At 40.7% G+C, this 23,955-nt stretch overlaps 2 protein-coding genes across 3 annotated transcripts in view; one reads left to right on the top strand and one right to left on the bottom strand.

Annotated features, from left to right (window-relative positions):
- Positions 1-23,955, bottom strand: part of ahcyl2b (adenosylhomocysteinase like 2b) — a 59,273-nt gene that overhangs the window by 15,244 nt on the left and 20,074 nt on the right. The window contains exon 2 of one of the 2 annotated variants that reach the window (XM_020619190.1): positions 4,960-5,071. In XM_020619190.1, coding sequence (XP_020474846.1) covers positions 4,960-5,071 — 112 coding nt within the window. The remainder of the gene's footprint in view (positions 1-4,959; positions 5,072-23,955) is intronic. The other variant, XM_020619191.1, reaches the window with a different exon arrangement.
- On the top strand, positions 839-14,345 carry LOC109971130 (uncharacterized). The gene is made up of 5 exons (XM_020619192.1): positions 839-1,073; positions 3,179-3,286; positions 4,732-4,840; positions 6,465-6,550; positions 13,945-14,345. The coding sequence occupies exons 1-5, from the start codon at positions 867-869 to the stop codon at positions 14,053-14,055; spliced, it is 621 nt and encodes a 206-aa protein (XP_020474848.1). The 5' UTR covers positions 839-866; the 3' UTR covers positions 14,056-14,345.

Below are 23,955 nucleotides of genomic sequence, written 5' to 3'. Positions count from 1 at the left end.
ATAGCTTGTTAATTCACTGAGTGAGATAAATGCAGACTAAGTGCTCTCATCTCAGTCTCAATACGTAAGAGAAAAAAAAAATCCATATCATTATTTCACTCATGATGTGACAACTAAATGGCAAGGAAGAACCTCGTGAGGTGGCATGATTTAGTCTTCAGCTGCCTGCAGGATGGATGTGTATAAGGAGAAGACTAACAGCTGAAGTGAGAGGAAAAAACAAAAGAACATGAAAAGAAAGAAGAAGAGAAGAGAAAAAAGATTTAGTGGCAGGGATTGGGAACATGTCCACCTCTCTCCAAATATCAAACATACAAGCTACTAGGGGTAAAAATTGCCACTCTCATCATGATACAATCCTATATTGATTCGCTCTACCAGCAATCCGATGTTTGCCATACTTAAAAATATGCCACGATGCGATAGTGATTCGATTCGATTCAGGGGCCTGCGATTGATATCAAGCTATATTACCTACCTATTTCACACAATTATATTTTTATTAACTAAAATGTAACAAGTGTTAAAATATTTATTGAGCTCCTTATTGAGTAGGAATTTTGTTTAAAACACGCAGACTTACTGCTGTGTGTGTTCTTTTTAATCTAGAATAATTCCATACAGTATCTATAAAAGTATTCACCTCCTTAGATGTTTTAAGCCTCTTATGTCATAATTCTGTCCTGCCCGTTTCCGTTCTCGTGCTTTTATTTTGCCATTACTTCCTGTTTGTTTCACCTCAGTTTTGCAATTTTTACTTTGTTCAGTCCTCATTGTTTTCACCTGCTTCTGATTGTTTGCACCTGTTTTCACACCTATTTAGGCAGCTGAGTCCCACCAGGCAGCTGCCAGATTGTTCTAGACCCATGTTCAGACTTTCCAGCGTTTCTTCTCATGCCTGTATTTCCTGTTATGACATTGGATTGCCTTTGAGCACTGAATATTGCCTTGCCCTTCTGTTTTGGACTGTTTTCCTGGTATTCAGCTATCGGACTTCCCTCTCCGACCCCTCACTTCAGATCTCTCAGCTGTGTGAGTTTGTTGGTTCTGACCTTGGACTGTGTTCCCGACCTGTGAGTGTTTTTTCGTGTTTATTATGCTTTCTGTAAGACTGTTTTCACCTTTACTCGTCTATCATTGTAATAGAGTCCGCCAATTAACCGGGCTAGTACTGGTATTGGGAATCCTTGACATTTTATTGATTTTATAGATTGATCATGGTCAATATAATTTAGCTTTTTTGACAAAACAATTACAAAAAACCCCTCTAATGTTAAAGTGAAAACAGCTTTCTGCAAAGTAATGTCAATTAAATAAAAATATGTAATTGCATAAATATTCACCTCCTTTAAAATGACCTGATTCAACAGAGGTCCAGCCAATTGTGCTAGTAGTTTCACAATTAGTGAAATGTGGATCACCAGAGTGCAGTGAATGTGTCTCAAGTGATTGTAGTATAAAGACACCTGTGTCTGGAAGGTCCAGTCACTGGTTAATCAGTATTCCTGGCTACCATTACAACATGAAGATAAAAGAACACTCCAAGCAGCTCAGAGAAAAGGTTATTAAAAAGTATAAGTCAGGGGATTGATACAAAAAAAAAATGTCCAAGGCACTAAACATCTCCCAGAGTTCAGTTAAATCCATCATCAAGAAATGAAAGGAACATGGGACATGTCTAAATCTGCCTGGATCTCGCCGCCCTCACAAACTGAGTGACCGTGCAAGAAGGTGACTCATGAGAGACGCCACCAAGACACCAGTGACTTCAAAGGAGTTACGAGCTTCAGCAGCTGAGATGGGAGAGACTCTGCATACAACAACTGTTGTCTGGGTTCTTCACTAGTCAAAGCTTTATGGGAGAGTGGCAAAGAGAAAGCCACTGTTGAAGACAACTCGTATTAAATATCGACTAAAGTTCACCAAAAGGCATGCGGGAGACTCCATGGTCAAGTGCTGTGTGGATGCTTCTCTGCAGCCGGCCCTGGAAGGCTTGTAAAGGTAGAGGGTAAAATGAATGCGGCAAAATATAGGCAAATCCTGGAGGACAATCTTATTCAAACTGCAAGAGAACTATGGCTTTGAAGAAGTTTTATTTTCCAGCAAGTCAATGACCCAAAGCACACAGTGAAAACTACACAAATGGTTTAAAGACAACAAGGTGAGTGTTCTGGAGAGGCCGAGTCAAAGCTCAGACCTCAATCCAATAGAAAATTTGTGGCTGGACTTAAAGGGCTCTTAAAACGCCTGATTCGCCGTGCAAATTTACAGAGCTTGAGCAGTTTTGCATAGTAGAATGGTGTAAAATTAGTGTCCAGGTGTGCAAGCCTGTGTGATTGTAGCCAAAGGTGCATCTACTAAATATTGATGAAGGGGGAGAATATTTATCCAATCACTTATTTCCAATTACATGTTTTTATATAATGAATATTACTTTGTTTTCACTTTGAAATTAAAGAGGTTGTTTGTAAAATTGTTTTGTCAAAAAAGCCAAACTGACACACAGACATACATATTTATACCATCAATAAAAGGGCAAAACATCCAAGGGGGGAATACTTTTTATAGACACTGTACCCATGACTTGTTTCTGATGGGAGAGTTTACTTTATCTGTGTATTTTTCTTGGCTGTTACAAGTCAAGGCCAATTCTCAAAGAGCATTTTGTCACTGGCCCCTCTCATGTAACAGATAAGACTCCAATCTAATGTGTCAGTCCACACTGCCTCAGATGTGTTTGAGACATGGAACTCCCCAGTTTTCTAAGGTTCAAATTTCTATTCACTGGTGCGTTTAACAAAGCGTTAAACTGAATGGGAAAGTGCATTCAAACTTTTGACTGGTAGTGTATTAGGTCTTTGCTGATTCTCATTTTTTAAGAAATATGCTGCAAACAGTTGTGGGTCATTTATCTTTTTTTTTTACAGATTTTTCTTCCTGAAACACAGGGCCTTTTTCTCACTTGCCTAAAAAACATGGCTGCCTGCAAATGTGCCAGTGGGAAGTTACAGGGCATAAATATTTCATCTTTTCTCAGTAAGAGAACTGAATACTAACTTTTTTTCTTATTAAACTACCCTTGGCATGAGGGGCCCATTAAGGCCATCCACTAATATTGACTGAAAGTCCATTTGTCCATCTGCCATCCATCTGTTTGTCCTTCTTATTCTGCCACTAGGAGGGATACTGTCTGAGCAGTATCAAACACAGATTAAGTCATGTTAATGGAGCCATTGGAAGATCTATGCCCTGTTACTGGCTGACACGCAGCAAAGAGCCTCCAAAGGTAAAGTAGCTTATGTAGTATATGAATACTGCTGAAAAGGTCTGCTGCTTTTAAAGTGAGAAGAAAGGAAAGAAAAACATTAAGAGGAGAGAAGGGAGAGGCAGAAAAGAACAAGGTTATTCATGTCAGATTGTGCTCTCAGGTCTTGATGCTGTCCTAAAATTTCTCACTACTAAAGTAAAAACTCACTGAGGAAAATAGTGTGATTTAAATTTATTCTTCCAGTCAGAGGAAACTTGGGAGGTTGCCTGGCAACCTCATGATTTTTTGTAATGATTAAAGGATAGGTTCACAATTTTTCTGTAAGTCTGTAAACTGGATATCTTCCAAAGTTACGGTTTAACTTAGTACAAAAATTCTTCACAAACCTGGTACACCCAGTTCCAAATCCCCCCTCACACATAGACTTGGTTTTGTTTTGTTACACAACAGGGCATGGAGTTAACTTGATACACCTACCTGTGTTGCTCATCTTCACTTTTAAGATATTAATAAATTAACATTGTAAGAGGAAGTTGCACTCAACTTTTCTGCCTTTGTAATTGTCCGACAGCCTTCCCCCTTTTTACTTTTTATTTGTATCTTTGGGGTTCTTTGATCCTTTTGTATTTGACAATGTAAGATCAAAAAACTGTAAAAGTATTTTAAAAAACTTAGTACAAAATTCCAGCTTCTATTTCCCTGGACAATGTTTCCCTGTTAAGCTGCAGTGGAGGTGTAACAAGACAAGGGACTTTGTACTAAAACATTAACTTACCCACTCAAACTAACTCATAGTCCTGTAATCTCATATTGGCCTCAAACTTTTCAGTACAAATCCAGGCACATTTTTTTGTATCCAATCACCTACCTTGAAAACACATTAGGAAGAACTCTTTCAATCACCAGTATGAACAGGAGGTGGTACTCTGGTGGTACAGAGTGCAGAGGAGGCTGTATAGTTGCTATGAAAGTACATTTGAGCAACTTCTGAAAGAGACTTTTTGTCAAATGAAAGTGTACTGCGTTTCTGTGAGAGCACCTGAAATCTCTACAATATTACTTAATTGGTTGAGATGCCTTGTGGAAAGGCCTCCCTCTTTCTTCGTCCAGCTGTTTAAATCTTTTCGGAAGCTACTACTATGAGTCACTCATAGTCACACTTTCCCTTAGCTACCTATTTAACCTTTGTGCAACACCCACAAATGTAAATTAACAAACAAAGCAATCCCCAGAGTGTACACACAAACCCTTTGTGCTGCACAACAACTAGGAGTTCCCAATGCTCAAAAGGACCGTCAGTAAAACTCTTTTTCTAGGCAATTTTCAGATTTATCTTTCTCAGCTTTCTCGTCTCTAACCAATGTAATTGTGAATGGGACTGAGGATTTGAGTCTCTCATGCCATTCAGTTTCAAGCACACCTAATAATTGCCAGTTCTCTTTCTCTCTAATCCCCTAACACAGAGCCCACAATTGCACATGACCTGTAATATCAGAAGCGTGAGAATGAGAGTCAGAGAAACAAGGACAGAAGTGGCTAGCGAGGAGACAGATAAGCCAACCATTCATCTAGGTGGGACACTTTCTATATCTTAGATGTTGTAGAAAATGTAGTGAAACCATGTCATATCCACAGGCATGTCTGATAATTACTGAGGTATAGGGACTGAACAATAGAAAAAGAGTGTTTACCTGAGCTGTAACTGTCTGTGGAGGACTGGGAGATGGAGCGGGACAAAGAACGCCGGCCGATCTTGGAGGGACGCTTGTTGAACTCCTGTTTCTGATCTGCAAACTGGATCTGCTGGGTGGTGATAGGGAAAACAGAGGGGAGAGAGATCAGATCTCCATTCAGATTTTATCAATTTCTGTTGTCATAATGAATTTTCAAGGACACTCAAATGAGATACCACCTGTTCCTTGGAAATGAGACTTCATACACACATATACACCTCTGTAAATGGTAAACTAGAAGGGTTAAAAAGAAAAACTCTCATTGGTCATGTTGGTTTGTGCAAGGCCAGCTTCTTTTTTTTTTTTAATAAACAACTATTATATGTTTAGATAGAGATAAGAAAAGACACAAAACCTGATTGAAAAAAACAGAAAAGACATAGCAAGAATAATGCAATCTCCAAGAAAGGAAACCGCTTTGCCTTCACTCCAACTTTAAAAGATAAAGGAGACAATGGGGCTATTATCAGTGAGGGACAAGGCCACACAGAGTACTGTACAACAGTTCATTATGGTCCTGTGAAATAAGTGAGAGGTGTTTGGCTCTCACTGCAGTCAGGCCACTAAACTGACATGATTCTATTGCTTTGTTAATCTTTCCACAATTACATATTAGCTTGGTGCATCATAATTCCTGTACTGATAATATTACCAAGTATGAATGGCTGACTTATTCCTACAATAAAACCATGCAGCAAGAACAAAACAGGCTTGTGGGGGTGTGTGCAGTGAAGCCCAAAAACAACATGAAATGCTGTTTTTTTTTTTCATCTGTCTGAGAAGAAAAAAAATCTTGAATAGCACCCACAAATTAGCAAGTCACTAGAAATTTGCACTGGGATGCAAGAGATTCTGTCAATGTCATAGACTTAAGAGTGCTGGTGGTGGTGAAAAGCTTTCAAGACTTGATAATAAGCAGCCAAATGAGTACCTTTCCTCGTTCAGAAAGAAATCACCAAAAAACACAAATGCTGACATTCAGGCATACAGTACTGTCAAATATTAAAAAGCTGTTTGAGTGCCTTTATTTACTCATTTTCACACTCTGCATCATGTCCTATAAATGAGACAGAGCAGATCTGTTTACCAATCACAAAGAAGATTGAGTCATCATAACCAGAGTACATCAACACATAAAACCATCAATGGTATAAAGGAGCCTTGCTTGTTCTCTCGGTTTTCTCATAGCTGCTTCTTAAGTAGAGCTTAAGATGCAGACTAGAACATCCAACACCGTTGCAGGTAAATAAGAAGAGGTCTATAATGAAGCACAAACATGACATCTGTCAGAGAACAAGACAATCAACCATATTACACAGAAACTATTAGCTTACACTAACCTCTAATTCTACTTCCCAATCTCAAACTAATGATGTCAGGGTATCACCTTCCTGCAACCCCCTGTAAAGTCAAACTAATCCATCCTCTCTCCCTCGTCTTTGTTCCTTGCCATTTTCACACAGGGATCACTGTCTTCCCCATCCTTTTTCTTCTTCAGCACTGCCACATGTGTCTGGCCTTGTGCAGTGAGCAGACCTCGCCTATCAAGGTATGATCATTTCACAGCCTACACCTTTTCCCACTCTGGTTCTCTGGTTCTTTTTGGCCTCCGTTGTTCTTGCAATGTGACCATAAGCACAATGCAATGGATTGTTTCCTCTTTGTTTCATTTGTCCCCACACTCTCTTCTACCTCTGTATTCTTGTTTAATTGTTGATTATTTAGGATATCTGGGGCCCTGAACGATGGTTACATACAGTAACCCAAGCTTCTATGAGTATAAGCATAGGCCTCTAAGAGCTGTTGCTATTGGGTTTATCCCTTGCGCATGCGCAGTCCTGAAGAGGTTTCTTTCATGCCCTGTGCCCTGTATGAAAGCCACTATGGTGGCATAAATGCCAGTGTGACCTGAGATCGTCTCCTTATGACAGTTTTTCTTTAGCTGGCGGGGTAAGAGACAGCAGGGCTGCCAGCTTAGAGGGCTAGGCCTATACTCATAGAAGCTTGGGTTACTGTACATAACCATCGGCCTATTTCGTATAGGTGTAGCCCTCTAACGTCTGTCGCTATTGGGATAAAAGCGCGGCTGGATGTAGTCAATGCCCTGTTGGCTCATCGCAGCTCAAGGGCATTTATAAACAACATCACAGCTTGCCTACGTATACAGTATATCTAGCAATAGCAGCTCAAGTACAACATCCTCTCTCCTGCAACAGGCCATGTTTGAGAAGCAGGTACAATCATGCCCCATACAGATCCTGACTGCCTGATTGTGAGAAGGCAGAATGGCTGTTCTGTTTATCAGAAGAGAATAAGTGCAGGGAAGTGCGCTCAGCGAGCACGTGCGCCTGACAAACACACAGTTGAATTGTGAGAGCAAACAGACATTAGCTGTGCATAGTAAGTGTCAGATGCTCGGTTGCATTGTTGTTCTTCTCCTTGAATGGAGGACAACAAAAGAATAATGGTGTCAGTAGCCAGCCACGTTCAGGCAGGGTAGGACCGACAGCTGGGAACAGGAGTACCATGGAAAGCACACAGAGATCGCTCCTTCCTGCAGGAATAAATAAGTAATAACTCTCAGAAGTATTTATTTTACATTCACTGAGCTTTAACAAATAATTTTTCCACAACAACACGCACCAATGGGTGGGAGGTGGGGAACACACAAAGGGATGAAGGCAGTGCCACTGAGTGCACCGTTGTGGAGAATGCGTCGCTAGACATGACAACAAGAAAAGAATGAATTGTGTTCAGCGTATCCCATGGCAGTCTGTGCGAGGGAGAGCCCCGGGTTGTCCAGCAAGGGAGGAAATTGATGCAGAGAGGAGTGCCACATTGTTAATCGCCGCACCTGCCTGGGATGCGCATTGGTAAATGCAGTCCAAAAGGCAAGTGGTGACCTGGTCCCATGGGAATGGAGGAGTGGACCACCTCCTGCCGAAGAACATCGCCTTGAGGAGCAAGACTGAGGAGATGCTTGTCTCCAGTGGCAGAACGGTGGGGAAGCCGAGGTCTGTCGCTCCTTGCACCCGAGTGTGGGGCTCAAGGCAAGTAACCAGACCCCGCAGGCTCCCAGGCTGTCCAGCTGCTTCTGAGAAGAATGAGCGTGGGAAATTCGGGCCAGACAGAGGGTGCTTGCGCTACCGCTCTGTCTTGTAGAAATAATTATGTCCAATGGGGGAGGAACAGCCAGATGAGGGACAGCCGGTGAGAGAGGAATGCCCTTGCGGTCCGTGCTGCCTTTCTGATGATGTCTGGCAGATGGTGGAGCAGATACATGAAGGCCAGAGGCTGATCGACAGTGGGAGCGTGTTGCTGAGCCAGACAAAGTTTGTCTCCACCAGCATCCATGTCGACCAATGGTGTCAAGGGGACAGCCGAGGAAGCCAGCAATGGAGGGAAGTGAGCCCACAGACTCGGGCCCACCTGCGCTGCCTATGCCAAGGAACTTCAGGGGTTCATCCGCCAAGGGATCATCATCGCGGTTTGCCCAGCTGCCGTCATTCTCAGGATCACGTAGTGGAATGAAATTTATTGGATATTTCAAACTTTTTTAACAAATAAAAAACTGAATAATTGGGCGTGCAAAATTATTCAGCCCCTTTACTTTCAGTGCAGCAAACTCTCTCCAGAAGTTCAGTGAGGATCTCTGAATGATCCAATGTTGACCTAAATGACTAATGATGATAAATAGAATCCACCTGTGTGTAATCAAGTCTCCGTATAAATGCACCTGCACTGTGATAGTCTCAGAGGTCCGTTTAAAGCGCAGAGAGCATCATGAAGAACAAGGAACACACCAGGCAGGTCCGAGATACTGTTGTGGAGAAGTTTAAAGCCGGATTTGGATACAAAAAGATTTCCCAAGCTTTAAACATCCCAAGGAGCACTGTGCAAGCGATAATATTGAAATGGAAGGAGTATCAGACCACTGCAAATCTACCAAGACCTGGCCGTCCCTCTAAACTTTCAGCTCATACAAGGAGAAGACTGATCAGAGATGCAGCCAAGAGGCCCATGATCACTCTGGATGAACTGCAGAGATCTACAGCTGAGGTGGGAGACTCTGTCCATAGGACAACAATCAGTCGTATACTGCACAAATCTGGCCTTTATGGAAGAGTGGCAAGAAGAAAGCCATTTCTTAAAGATATCCATAAAAAGTGTCGTTTAAAGTTTGCCACAAGCCACCTGGGAGACACACCAAACATGTGGAAGAAGGTGCTCTGGTCAGATGAAACCAAAATCGAACTTTTTGGCAACAATGCAAAACGTTATGTTTGGCGTAAAAGCAACACAGCTCATCACCCTGAACACACCATCCCCACTGTCAAACATGGTGGTGGCAGCATCATGGTTTGGGCCTGCTTTTCTTCAGCAGGGACAGGGAAGGTGGTTAAAATTGATGGGAAGATGGATGGAGCCAAATACAGGACCATTTTGGAAGGAAACCTGATGGAGTCTGCAAAAGACCTGAGACTGGGACGGAGATTTGTCTTCCCACAAGACAATGATCCAAAACATAAAGCAAAATCTACAATGGAATGGTTCAAAACTAAACATATCCAGGTGTTAGAATGGCCAAGTCAAAGTCCAGACCTCAATCCAATCGAGAATCTTTGGAAAGAACTGAAAACTGCTGTTCACAAATGCTCTCCATCCAACCTCACTGAGCTCGAGCTGTTTTGCAAGGAGGAATGGGCAAATATTTCAGTCTCTCGATGTGCAAAACTGATAGAGACATACCCCAAGTGACTTACAGCTGTAATCGCAGCAAAAGGTGGCGCTACAAAGTATTAACTTAAGGGGGCTGAATAATTTTGCACGCCCAATTTTTCAGTTTTTTATTTGTTAAAAAAGTTTGAAATATCCAATAAATTTCGTTCCACTTCATGATTGTGTCCCACTTGTTGTTGATTCTTCACAAAAAAGAAGCTTTATGCTGGTTTACTGTTTGCATGGGGATATGTACATGCACACTGAGAGCCAATGTACCAGATTCAAATTCCTCGTGTGTCCAACACACCTGGCCAATAAAGTTGATTCTGCTCAGAAACTAGGATGGGACTCTAAGGAATTGCCAAAATACACCCAAATGGGTGGACAAAAGAACAACTTGATATCTAAAAGACTTGCTATGCAAGTGCTCATTGAGTCATTGTCGATGATTAAAACATAATGCACAAAAAAAACTAACAATCAAGACTGTAGAGTGGCAAAAATAAAAAATATATATATCTAAAAACGCAACATGATATCACTATACAGAAGTTATTAACTGAATTACAGGGTGATGACAGACCCAAAAATCCATGTTTCTTATAGCTGATGCTCCTTGGACAAGCAGTTTCCAAACAGGATAAAACTGCAGAAAAGATGTTCCTCATTTAGGAGCCAGCTGATGGTGGCAATAACCCTGACCCCGATAAAAGGGTATAACAAGGATATTGGTCTTATGAGGTTTACTGAACGAAGGTGAGATGGGGGGCTTTATGAGTTACTTGAATGAAGTCTGTGGTATCACATTAGGGTATAATTAAAAGAATAATAATTACAAGGCATGTCTAAATCAAAGCTGGATGACCTGAAGCACTGTAGCAAACCTGGCTTTGTACTAAGCTGACTTGCATCTTATGAAAGATAGTCTGATGGGCACTATGAAGAGACAGCAACACTGTGCTCCTGTCCTGTTCTTTAGAGTGCTACCTAGGAACAGGTCTACATGACTCAGCAACACACCAAAAGGTCATATGTGAAAAGACTGGCAGCCAGTTACATTGGAAAAATCATGTGGAGCTCATTCAGTCTAAAATTTTGACAGTAGCTGTGGACAGTCATTATGATGACAAAGAACCTCTTGATATTAACAACAGAACAAGGTTTGCTTTCTTTCATCTCTTATTTCAAGTAGAAAACACTCAGGGCAAATAGGCAAAAATTATATTTAATGCAACCCGGTGCCGGATAAGCGGAGGAAAATGGATGGATGGATATATTAAACTGAACAAACAAACATCTGTTCATTTTTGTCAAATCAAGAACAAGGTTTAAACCATACTCTGCTTTATCAATTTCTTTCTGATGTCCTTTTTCACCTTTGTGATATTAAGGATCTTCTTCTCTAACCCGGCAGTGTGCTCCTTTACATTACAGATGGTGACTGATTGAGAGGCTAATTGCGTGAATAATGAATGTTAACTCAATACTGGGACACATGGGAGCTTACCCAAGACTGCCACCTTCCACTCATCTGCGTGTGTAGGTGTATTTAACAGCTACATGAGATTGCAGGGAACTGGGAGGAAGAGCTGCTCAAACAGCAGTGACCAGGATACACTAATAGTGCCACAGCACAAAGTGGATGTGGGAAACCTGGTGGGAAGCCAAGTGTAGGCAGTTATATATTGATGTGTATTGTGTTGGTTAGAAAAGATGTGGACATGTGGACAGTAAGTTCACATGTTCTTGTACTGGTAGCTCCATACAAATGCATGCGCACATTGCTGCTAACAGCTCCTAATGTTGCTAAGCAACTATAACATATCAGCAGTCAGCAAGCATGGTGCTCTTTTGTCCCACTACATACCATTAAAAAAACCAGTCTTAACTTCTTTTTCTTGTGTTTTAAGTGACAATAAAAACACAAAGACAAAATAGACACTGATAAATGAATATTTAGGTGATACAGTTCAAGACTATGAAATCCAACATATTCAGCACTCAGTCAAGAATAGAAATGGGTGGCTTGAGTATGAAACAATTTTTTTTCAATTAATAAATCCTGGCCTTAGTTAAGCACATTTCATTACAAACAGATGCTGATTCTTCAATTAAATCAATGGACTTCAGTAAAAGATCATGATCCTGTCAAACTATTTTATGTTGTCTAGAGGACAAATATAAAGTGACTTGTCCAGTTGTGCTTTAAAGTGAGGCACAGGTGGAAGCCTAAGCTTAACCCATGATAGTGCGTATCCTTTTAACTCCAACTAGAAGCCCTAAAGCAGTGCAAAAGTATACAGCTGCTACACAGTAATAAAATAAATACCAGAAAATGTAAATTATGTCCCCTGCTATGACCAGCATGGATCTGCTGCCACCTAGAAAGGCATGGTTTGCCCTAACTCCATGGTTAGACAGTGTGTTTCAGGAGAGGGCAGGGGACCTCTAGCTATTCACAGTCAACAAGCTAGTTGAACGCTGTGGGATCTGTGGCAGAGGACAGGGACAATGTCTGGGCCAACCTGATGAAAAACACAAACCCCTCTGGGTGAGAGAAATGAAAAACAAACATAGAAGCTTATGTGATTATATTATACTGTTCGGTTTTCCCAAAGTCACTTACTGCAGAAGGCAGCACATCCCGCTGACCTGACAACATCGTCAGTTAACATAATCAGGAATTCATTTTTACAAAGTTAAACCTTCGAGGCCTTCAGGGGAAAACAATGAGACAGGCAAAAGTCAAACCTTTGTATGTGTGGCTATTAAGGAAATTATGAGATCTTGTCTCAATCTACAGCATCTCAGGTCAGCATATAACACTCACTAACTGGTATCAGGTGTGTATCTGCTGTAATTCATCAAAGAAGCACATAAATAAACTTTTAAAGCAACTGGATTACAGTTGTAACTACAGCCAAGTATATGTGACCGCTGAGAAAAAGCAATTCAATCAAAGCCTCTGATATGAAATTCTCAAAACATGAAATGCTTTGGTGTCATTACCTAACATATATAAAATCTAAACCATGTCTGCTTGAACAGTCTGAATCCTCACAAAGATGCAAGCAGAACAAAATATTAACCACATATGCTGTACCAAAAACAATGCAAAGAAAGTGGATTTGGTTACAGATAGGCTTGTGTATGAAACCTGAATCTGACAAAGAAGCAGCCCTTTGTAGGAAGATTACCCTAGTCTACCTGAAAAACAGCTGAGTTGGGTGCTAAATAAAGCCTCACAAATACAAAAAAAAAGTAATGGCACAGTTTGCAATTTCCTGGTTTTCTGCATAAATTGGTCATGAAATGTGATCTGATCTTCATCAAAGTCACCAGTATCAACAAAAACAAGATTTCTAAGCTGATAAAACACAGTCATGATCTCTCAAGTCTTTATTGAACACATTCATTAAACATACAAAGTGATGGTGGAAAAAGTAATGGGAGCAGTGCTTTAATAACTAGTTGAACCACCTTTGGCAGCAATAACTTCAAGCAAGTGCTTCCTGTAGCTGTGGATTAGACCTGCACAATGTCAGAAAGAATTTTGGACCGTTCTTTACAGAACTGTTTCAGCTCAGCCATTTTCTTAAGTCATGTTCAGACTGAGTTTCAAGTTTTTTTGTGGGGGGATAGGGTTGGATATAGGGGAAAATTTTCCTGCAGTCCAGTGGAAGTAGGCAGGTGAAACTCTAGGTAAAATTGTTGATGGGATAGACATTTATCTGATACTTAATGGAGAAACTAACCAGCAGCTTAATTGACAAGGAGCTGGCAGTAATTGTTAGTTGTAGCCATAAAGAGTATACCTAATAATTACATTCTTTTACAAGTTATTAACTAGTTTTAACCTTATTAGCACATATCAAATATTTTACAAATAAAGATGCTGGGACTCGTTGCAACTCTGCTGCTTACCATGTGTCTACTCAGTTGTAACTATAAAGTTACAAGATGGTATGCGATGTTAGTGACAACAACATCTTCACAGCTGTGCTGCCTGCAGGGCTTCTACACAAGTCCCATTTGAACATTCCCTTCTTATTGTTTACACTGGGAACCTAAACATTTTGTTTTTTCTAAAGAAAGTACCTGACTCCAAAATTACATGAAACATATTCAAATTTCTCCACTGGAGCTTTTTCCTTGTGCTTAGACAGCCTGATTTTTTTATCCTGACAGATCAGAAGCGATTCATCTTCTGTATGTTTCCAGATCTTTGTAGGAAGGAATCTGATCCTGACTAAGCACAGCCGGTCACAGGACGGAGCAGAAACACATGCAGCAAAACATCACCAGGCTTCTGTAGCAATCAGCTGGATCTGAGGTCATCTGCACATGGAAACACTGAGCCTCACCAGTGACATTTGTCAACATTCATATAAAGGAGAACTAGTGCTGTGTACTAAAAAAGAACAATAAAACACATGGGTGGAACATTTCCTTAGATCTGTGTGAGTTAAGCCTAAATGCATGATACATTTTCATTAGTTCTCATTTTGTCTTACATGAGACTAATATAGAAGGTCTCCCATCTGGTGCCAAATGTCATCACGTAAACAAACCTCAAATTGCACTGAATGTGAATGTTTGTGCCAGAGATACATAGAGCCATGTGCAATGAAATAGAGCTTCATCTGAATGACATCTGACTTTGTGTTTCCCTGAATGAGAAAACTCTGACAACAGCTGATGTATTTTGTAATGTTGGTAAAACCTTTTCTGTTGGACCCAACATGAACAAGCAAGATGAGATCCAACAGAAATAAAATATAGCCTAGTATACTGAGTTTTTCCACACAAGTTCAACTGTTTCTGCAAGGTCATGAGATGATGCTTAGTAAAGACGTTATATTAAGCACCATGACACATTTCACACTGAATGGAAATGAAAGGACCAAGGAGGGTAATCTCTTGTCACAAGGTGATTGTGTTAAATCAAGATAAAACGTGGGGTCTCCTCCATTCACTAAAGTTGGAGCAGCCATGGACAGGCCACTTTTGGAAACTAAAATCTCAAATGCATAAAGATGTTGAAAGGAAACTAAATCTTTCAGGGAGGCTATATGTTTATCTCAAAATAGGAAAGAGAAATGCACTAGAAGGAAACTAGGCTGGCCCAGCAGAGATCTGATGCAAGGTCTTCTGTGGGGAAAGCAAAAGGGCAAAGAGGGAAGGAAGTCTTTTCCACCAGGGCCAGTGGGAAGCCGGTTGTTTATACCTGCCCCTCTGGAGGAATCCAGCCTTTGTTGCTGGTAGTGCCACCTGGGCTCCAGCCAAGGAACATTCATCAAACTGTTAAATGTACCAGAACTGGGTATCAAAAACATGTTTATCATTGCAGTTTGCACATTTTCTGTATTGTTATTAATCTTGGCAGAAGTGTTTTTTTAACTCCATCTCACAAGAGACAGCAGTGAAAGTGCCCATGGCATGCTCATTTTGCTCGTTTCCAGCCATTTAATGTTTAATCTGGGGTACCTCCAGATTAGCTCTGCACCCATCATAACTTCAAATAGTCTGTAATTATTTCAGAATGATAAAACCAGAGAGCCTCTTCCTAAAAACAAGAGATTAGTTCATGAATGCGCACAACTCCTGTTGCCAGTGTGGACAGCACAACAAACCAGGATGGCATTAATTAATCTGAAATTCCCCTCCATAAATAGGTACAGGTCCAAGCAATAAAGAGGTAAATAACGCTACTGTATATGTACCAATGAAAAGAGATATGTAACACTCTAAACAAAGTGGGTAATTGAGAAACCTCATATTTTAACTGGCATAATGTGGGGTGGGGGACATTGATAGGTCCTGGAATGGATAATGAGGGGCAAATGTGCAAATGTTGATGCCTATTACAGAGGTTCACTGAACTTTTTCTGAGGAAAAACTGTGTTAAACTATATATTGTTTATAGCTGAGTATTTTATATGCAAATATAAATATTAAAATGTCTCTGGAGTGGAACTTTAATGTTAACTGAAAACATGAGTTTCTACTACAGTATTGTGTGTCAACACCTGCCTCATTCTGGTAAGATAGCCCTGATCAGAAAATCTCACATACCCAGACAGACAAAGTCTGCACAAAGCAGCTAAACTCAGACTTTCACCCGTTTATAACCAGTGGTTGACTAATGGCAATCTTTTATTTCCATAGTTCCTGCATGTTGAATCAGTCCAAGTTTCCATGTGATGATAGTAGTATAAGAGCTAGTGATGACTACAAGTTAAAAGGAGAACACACAGGCAGAGAAGATTAGACAGGCTAAGTGCAAGGATAAGTACTCTCAATAAGTATGTTTGGATGCTGTCAGCCAAAAGGCCTGGAAAGAAAAAAAAAAAAGGAGTGATGGCATCCAAAAAAAATGATGCAGGGAGAGGAAAAGAGGAACATGTCATGTTAACGGCTTAACACTCCAAACAAATGTATGGAAATATCCTCAAAGATAAATCCTTAAAGTGCTTCTACCACAGTGTCCCCAATCTGGCAGCAATTTAGGAAACAATGCAGGCCTATAACTCCACAGAATCCTGTGACAGAGAGATAAATAGAATAAGAGGCATAGCTGAATGCTAAAAAACACAGATATTCAAATTGTTTGTTTTGTATCGAGCTAAAATAACCTTAATGACACCATCAAGGATTTTTCCCTAATACAGCGGGTTGACTCTTCATAAGGAGTGACCTGAGTTACACATGTAAAATAGATGAAATGGCCCTTTAAGGTCAGGGAGTTAAACGTCCAAGGTATTCAGCTGGCAAACCTGTAAAAATTGACTGGATGCTAACTATTGTAAGCAAATCTATATGATTATTACTATCAGAGGAAGCTTCTTGTTTGTAATCTTACACTTGTCATTAAAATACAGCACATTCACGTGCCATTTAGAATTGCTTTGTAAGGGTCCTTTAATCAGTTTTAACTTGGTCCATCAAATTTAACCTATGGCAAAAATAAACATCAACATTGCTTCATTCTGTCACCAGAAGCCTGGTACAAAGAGCTCCATGGCAGCCAAGAGCTGTCAGTATACTTTGATGGACATTTGTGTCATCTCAATACCTGTATATATTTGGCCTTCACTCCTAAATCAGTGGAAGACTTGTTTAGCAGTCCTTCAGACCTACAGTACACGAGAGGCTACTGAAAACAGATGTCTTGTTTTTCAGCTCTCCCATGCGCAGCGCTCAGTGGAGGACATGCACTTATTCATGCTTTCTTTTCTCCTCCCTTTAGTTTTCTCACCCACTGTTTTCAATCCTTCTTTCCAACAGTCAGACTGGAGAGCAGACCACAGTTTATTATATACATGCTTTTAAGAAGCCCTTGGACTGCCTATTGAAAGAGTTGTGCATATGTGTCTCAGTGCTTTCAACTGCTATTTCTGAATTACCATTGTTGCTAGTGTCGAGGAAAAAAATAGACTATAGCAGACAGAGAGGTGCCTATGTTTTTCTCCTGTCTTTCTACCACTTTGCTTACATAGTCTCACCCTTTTTACAGCTTTCATGCCCCCATAATAGAAGCTAGATCAAACACAACCCTAGCTAGCATGGGATACAGTGCCTCTTATTTAGCTGACAAAAACAAAAAAAGAACAGCTTGTGCTATATACTGTCTCAGACCCATAACAAGGAAAAAAAGGAGATATTTACTGTACAACTCCATTTTCTTTTATTTTTGGTATTGTTGATCCATTCAACCTAAATACAGGTCATCTTCTGAGTATTCACAGTGAACCTTATCTGGTGTGGTATACCATAACAGGAATGACTGTTTACCCCTATTGACAGAGCACACTGCTGTGGACTGGCACATTGGCTGACAGTCAAACCTGTTGCCACTGCTGTTGAGCATAGGAATCTGTCGCTCTACAGGTCGTGCTGCCACTAGATGACTGATGGCCTCAGTTAAGACACCAGAGCTGCAGATTTCTAGTTTGACAATCCATAAAAATAAATAAAAACATGCCCTGTCATAGCCTCTAGCAAAAATGAATACTTTTCCATTTTCACTGTACTAACTTTGAATACTGGCTTATTTTCCTCTTCACTTCAGTGTAATTATGTTGAAAACTGAGCACCTGTTTGCAGTTCTGAATAAAATGGTTTAATAACCACTATCATGGTGATTATAAAGGTATAGGGCTACATTAAAATGCTTATATTTTACTTGCCAGTTTCAGTATTCCTTACTTGGCAATTTTAAGCCCGGGCTGTTAATCTTTAAGTGGTCAGCTGGAATGCATTATGCTCATCTTAGTGTTAACCTAATGTTTGAGTAATGCTCAACTTTGGACATCACTGGCACTTTGAGTGCTACTGGTAAAACACACTGGAAGTGAGATGTAAGCACTACTGAAGCGTGATTTCATTCAATCCACACTGAAAGCAAGATGTGAGCAGCAGATTCTATGCGTTTAAAGTCATCAAAACAGAAAGACAGCGGTGTGACAAAGGGTCTTTACCAGGCTGACCAACAAGACCAGTGTTCTGGACAAAAATAGTTTTCATGTAAGATCATCAGGAAGACATTGCGTTATTATGTAACCTATTGATTTTATTGAGTTCCCCCAGCTCATTACAAAGGAAGAAAGTGAAAATGAAACTCATACAGCCTGATCAGTCATACCAGATGCCAGTAGAAACAGAAAACAACAGGATCTGTGTAATTTAAAGAGCTGACTGTTGAGATTATGTTTCACTAAACACAGCAGAGGGTAGAAATAGACATGGAGCATAAAAAACACAAGGGTTCTAGATTCTGTGTAGACTGACTCATTTGGTATAATGGAATTCTATCTGCTGCGTGAGACGCATAGAAAATGGTTCCAGTATGTTTTACCAGTTACTGTCTTACACGGTACACACATATGCAATTAAGAGTCACTTTCATGTTCATACTGAGAAAGTGCTTTTTCAAAATGACATTAGAAGCAACAGCAAGGGAAGCTGCTTTCTTTTGAACAGTGTAGAAGAAGTGTTAAGACTGATTTTGCTAGGCTCAAAAATGTGTAGACCAGATTCAAAAGAATATCCCTTATAATGAAGGAAAACAAATATAATGGCAGCTATTTGCAGTGCTGCTTCTGGCTGTCTTGGTGCTGGATCAGAAGCAGGGGTCTTCTAAATCAATAAAATATTTATTGGGCAGTGATGACTGCCAGGCAATTCCCCCCCTCCTCTGTGTCCCCCTCATGTATTGACCAACAACACTAACTAAGTAAAAGCAGAGAGCTGCTCTCACTAGCAGAGGCCTCCACAATAAAGAAAAACAACATACATCTGCAAATGAGTGCCTCTGTGCAGTGTTCACTAAGCCAGCTATAAACCTATACTAGGGTCAATATGGTGCCATGCTCCTCCACCGGAGTAAACACATGCAATTATAGGGCAAAGTGTTTTTATGCAACATGAGTGAGTGTGTATTAAAAAGGCTATAACTGAGAGAAAGGGAAGATAGCCACACCAGTACTGGCTCAATTACCTCCTCTTATCCAAGACTAAAAAAATCCCTGCCCACTCTGACAAACTGAAGAGCAGGAAGGAGGAAGCAGCTAGCATGAGAGCACCCTGAGGTAGGCTGTGATGTAAGAATGTCTCCTGCTGATTTATATACACAGACAAGTCCTCAGACTGTAAATAATGGCACACATACAGTCTCCAAGTCACAAGTCGAATGCACTCATAGACCCATTACCATGCACATACTTGGCAGTAACTGAGCTCACACACAATTACCAGTGGCCTTACACGTGCCCACACACACACAACACATCTACTGTATATCACCAGAGGCTTGGTGCCAACTCAGGGCTTCACTACGCTCAGTGCAGCCACATTACCAGCAATATCAGCTCAAGTCCTCATGCACTGCTCTTTCACTCTGAACCCTACATACTGTGTCAGCATATACAACATGAATTAATGTACAGATTATGTAGACAAAGGAGTGATTCAGGCAAGTGCTCAAACATAAATTCAAATGTCAGAATGCTAACATATTCATTTTAACACACTATCATGCTAAAACTGGCTAACTGTCCCTGGTAGGCTAGTGGTTAAGGCGCAGCGCTCTCGCCGCTGCGGCCCGGGTTCTAATCAGGGTTGCGTCAAGAAGGGCATCCGGTGTAAAACACGTGCCAAATGTCAACATGCGAGTCCTCAGTGTGACGATTCGCTGTGGCGACCCCTAGACGGGAAAAGCCGAAAATGACTTTCTTTCTATGCTAAAACGGGCTACAAAGCACTAAACACAAAAATACGCCAATGAGAAGGGCACTGATTTTACAGGTATTTGGTCCTCCACCAAACTATTTGAGAAAACGAGAAATTTTGATCTGATCACTGCACAGGTTAGAAAATGCACACATCATCTAAATTTTCCTGAGGGGAACGTGAATGTCCGTACCAAATTTCATGGCAGCCCATCCAATATTTGTTGAGATATTTCACTAAAAAACAAGCAACATCAACTTTAGTGCAAAGAAAAGTCAGTGGGTCACCATAGATTTATCCTTTAGGGATAACACATGTTTGCTTAAACTTTGATTGCAATCCAAACAGCTGTTGAGATAGTTTAGTATAGACTAAAGTGATGGACTGACTGACGGACACTGCCATGCTTAAAGTCATTTAAGAACATTAATTTCTATATCAAAGAATCACAATTTGAAACAAAAAAAGATATTTTCAATTAATCTATCTTCCCTTTGGATGTATACGACTGACTGCTACAGCCGAAAATAATCCAAGTACTGCTATAAAACTATGGGTAGTACTCAAGGTCATCTACAATCATCACTGGCCACTAGAAACAGTCCCTGTCCTTCTGATATTGTCTGACAGTAACTTTAAAAGCCAGGGGTGCCGATATTAGAGGAGAACAGGAAATGAATGATGGGGTTAAGTAGGCTGAGATTAACCTGACCTGCTGCTTAACAGAGAGGAGGAGAAGAGAACAGCTAACACACTTATAACGTTCTGGAACTTTTTCTTTTTTATTCACATGCCTTTCCTTTCTTATCTGCCACTGAACAGAAAAAGTGCCAAGACTGTAGGCTTCATAAGTCCATCAAGGACTAGTTAAAGTTCTCATCAGGTTTCAGAATTTCTCACAAGAAATCTGTTTTACTAACTGAAATGTTTAGTTTGCACAGTCCCCATGAAATATCACTGATAAATCAGACATTATTTGAGGTTTCAGTCAAGAATCTTTATTGTCATTATGCATAGCACAACGAAATTTTTTCCGGCAGCTCTCAGCTTAAAAGACAGACATATTATTTACATAACACACAATTGTATCATCAATATAAAACAATGAGCAAAAAAAAGAATGTATGGGACCTAATCAGGTCAGCAGCATGTTAGCAGCAGGAGTGTAGTAACATTATAAGGTGCAGCTCAGTGCAAATCTCAGTCTTTAGGAAGAGGTGTGAGGTCCAGTGTTCTGTGTCTGTCCCTAGGGGGGAGGTTGTGTGTGCGACTGGGGATTAGGGAGGTGAGTGATTTCACAGCTCTGGGGAAGAAGCTCTGTCTCAGTCTGTTTGTTCAGTCTTTATATTCCTGTACCCTTTCCTGGAGGGAAGAGGCACAAACAGACTGTTGCCTGGGTGGGTGGGGTCTGCAGCTCCACCAACCCCCCCCCCCCCCCCCCCCCCCGGATCGGGCAAATGATATGGCTCTTAAATCAAACATTTATGGCATACAGACAATGATATTGAACCCAGTGATGGATTCACAGTACCATTTGCTGTCTGTACAAATTAAACGGCAAGCTGTATGCATGTATCCATATGTATCCACTCATTTATTTTCTGATGCAATCATCAATCTCAATCAGCTTTTCACCACAGCAGTCACTTTCTTTGTCACTCCAGCTGTTAAAAAAAAGTCACCAAATCCTTTCACTGGACTGAAGTCACTTAATGATTGTGTCAGTCAACATAATAAATGAAACAATGCATCCTTCCATAAGCTTGAAAGAAAAACAAAGTCCTTAAGATTTAACAGCAATAAAGATTAAAAAAAAAAATAAAAAAAAAAATCAAGTGGCCCGTCTCTGAAATTGAATGTTTGTGTTTTCGCTTCCATCCTCTTGAACTGGCAAAAATGGCTGCCTCTACCTCTGGGCAAGGTATAATCACATCAAAGGCACGCAGCCGAGAGTGGTGCTGATCTATTTTTGAATAAACCTATTATGGCGTCAATGATCTATGTTTCATTAGGAGTGTGAAGCAATTCTTAATAGTTATTAAGACTAGATTAGGATTTTTTTGACAGTTTAAAGTTGTATCTATTCAATATTTTTCAAATAAATAAAGGATTATATAATTATTCAATTTCAAAGTGATAATATGTAAGTTGGTGTGTAAAAAAATCAATTATTGTAGGTTTAGGAGGAAATGCAAAATGGCCCTGTACAAATGGCAATGATCTGTTGTTCCAGATCAACTAGCCACACTACCTTATTAAGCTTGTATATAACATAAGGGTCTGTGTGGCTGTTGAACTGCCGCTTAAACTTGCCAACATTTAAAGATTTATCCAAATTAATGCTTACGTTTTCTGTTTATCCATCCATCCATAATCTACACCGCTTATCCTGAAGAGAGTCGTGGGGGAATGGAGCCTATCCCAGCTGTCATTGGGCACACCCCAGACAGGTCACCAGTCTAACACAGGACTGACACATAGAGACAGACAACCACACACACCCACACTCACTCCTACAGGCAATTTAGACTAAACAATCAACCTAAGCTTGGGACTGTGGAAGGAAGCCAGAGTATCTAGAGAGAATCCACACAGGCACAAGGAGAATATGCAAATTCCACACAGAAAGCTCAAACCCGGAACCTTCTTGCTGTGAGGCAACAGTGCTAACCACTGCTCCACCATGTCACCCCTTTTCTGCTTATCTGACTTTGGATAACAGAACAACAACATGTAGTTCTTTTTGTGATCTCTAAACTACTGCTATGTAAATGATTAGTAATAGGACTGTTTCATGCTGTGTTTGGGTATTTGAGCACTTGTCAACTCCATATTTAAGATTCTTTCTCAATAAGAATATTCACATTTCCCAGCCAAAAGGTTTTTTGGGCCCCAACGATTATTATCTCAGCCTGCCCGAGTCCAGTGGTTTGGCCGGATTAAAAGGAAGCAGTGCAGCATAGGGGCGTGTGGGGTTCATGTCAGGCTTTGTGAGGCAGCACTTTGTGAACACAGTGTTGGTCCTTTGTTCACATGCACTGTTTGAGAATGGAGCTGAATACCTCATCATGCTGCATTTCAAGTGTTAGTGTCCTCTACACTCTACTAATCCTCATGCAAACTCACCACTGCAGGCTACTGGGAAAATGCACACACATCAACTGGGTTGGTGCTCATCCACTTGTTCAACAGTAACTAAACCTAGGGGTTTAAAATTTCACACTATGCAGGCTACTTAATAAGCACACAAGTTCCAAGAAAAGTGAGAGCTTCCTTTTTTCCGTCATTCACTGTTCCAGGAACCTGAAGCTGGTAGAACAGCATTTAATGGAAAGATCTTTAACTGTAGATGTAAGGACTGTTTATAACCACTGTTCGCCAGACGTGGAGTTTTTATTGCTGAAATGCCGGCCCTACTATCTATCTAGCAAGAGAGCATAATGCTATGTTTCTAGCTGCTGTGTATGTTAGCCCAAGAGCTAATCTCTCTGCGGCTCTCAGCAAACTCTATGATGCCATCAGCGCACTACAGACAGCTCACCCAGATGCTGTATTTATCGCTGCAGGCGACTTTAACCAGTGCAATTTATGGACTGTACTCCCCAAATATTACCAACTATGAACATTCCCACTCGGGGCAAGAACACTCTGGATCATGTTTACAGTAACATACATGGTGCATACAGGGCCGCACCCCACCCCCACCTCAGTTGATCGGACCACATTTCTTTGTTCCTGTATCCAGCTTACAGAAAAAGACTGAAACAAACAAACCCTGTCACCAAACAAATTAAACTCTGGACCCCAGAAACTAAAGACACCCTGCAGGATTGTTTTTCGGCCAGACAGACTGGGATGTGTTTAAAGCTGCAGCCACCTCAGAGGACTTTTCTGTCAGAGTACAAGATTATACTGAGTATGTGACCGGATACATTACTACCTGTATCGACAACATTGTGCCCACCATACAAGTCAGGAGGTTCCCCAACCAGAAGCCCTGGA

Source organism: Monopterus albus, unplaced genomic scaffold (assembly GCF_001952655.1).
Source record: "Monopterus albus unplaced genomic scaffold, M_albus_1.0 scaffold216.1, whole genome shotgun sequence".
In the NCBI taxonomy this organism is placed as follows: Eukaryota; Metazoa; Chordata; class Actinopteri; order Synbranchiformes; family Synbranchidae; genus Monopterus; species Monopterus albus.
Note: the sequence above shows the minus strand (reverse complement) of the source record. Positions and strands in the feature narration are given on the sequence as shown.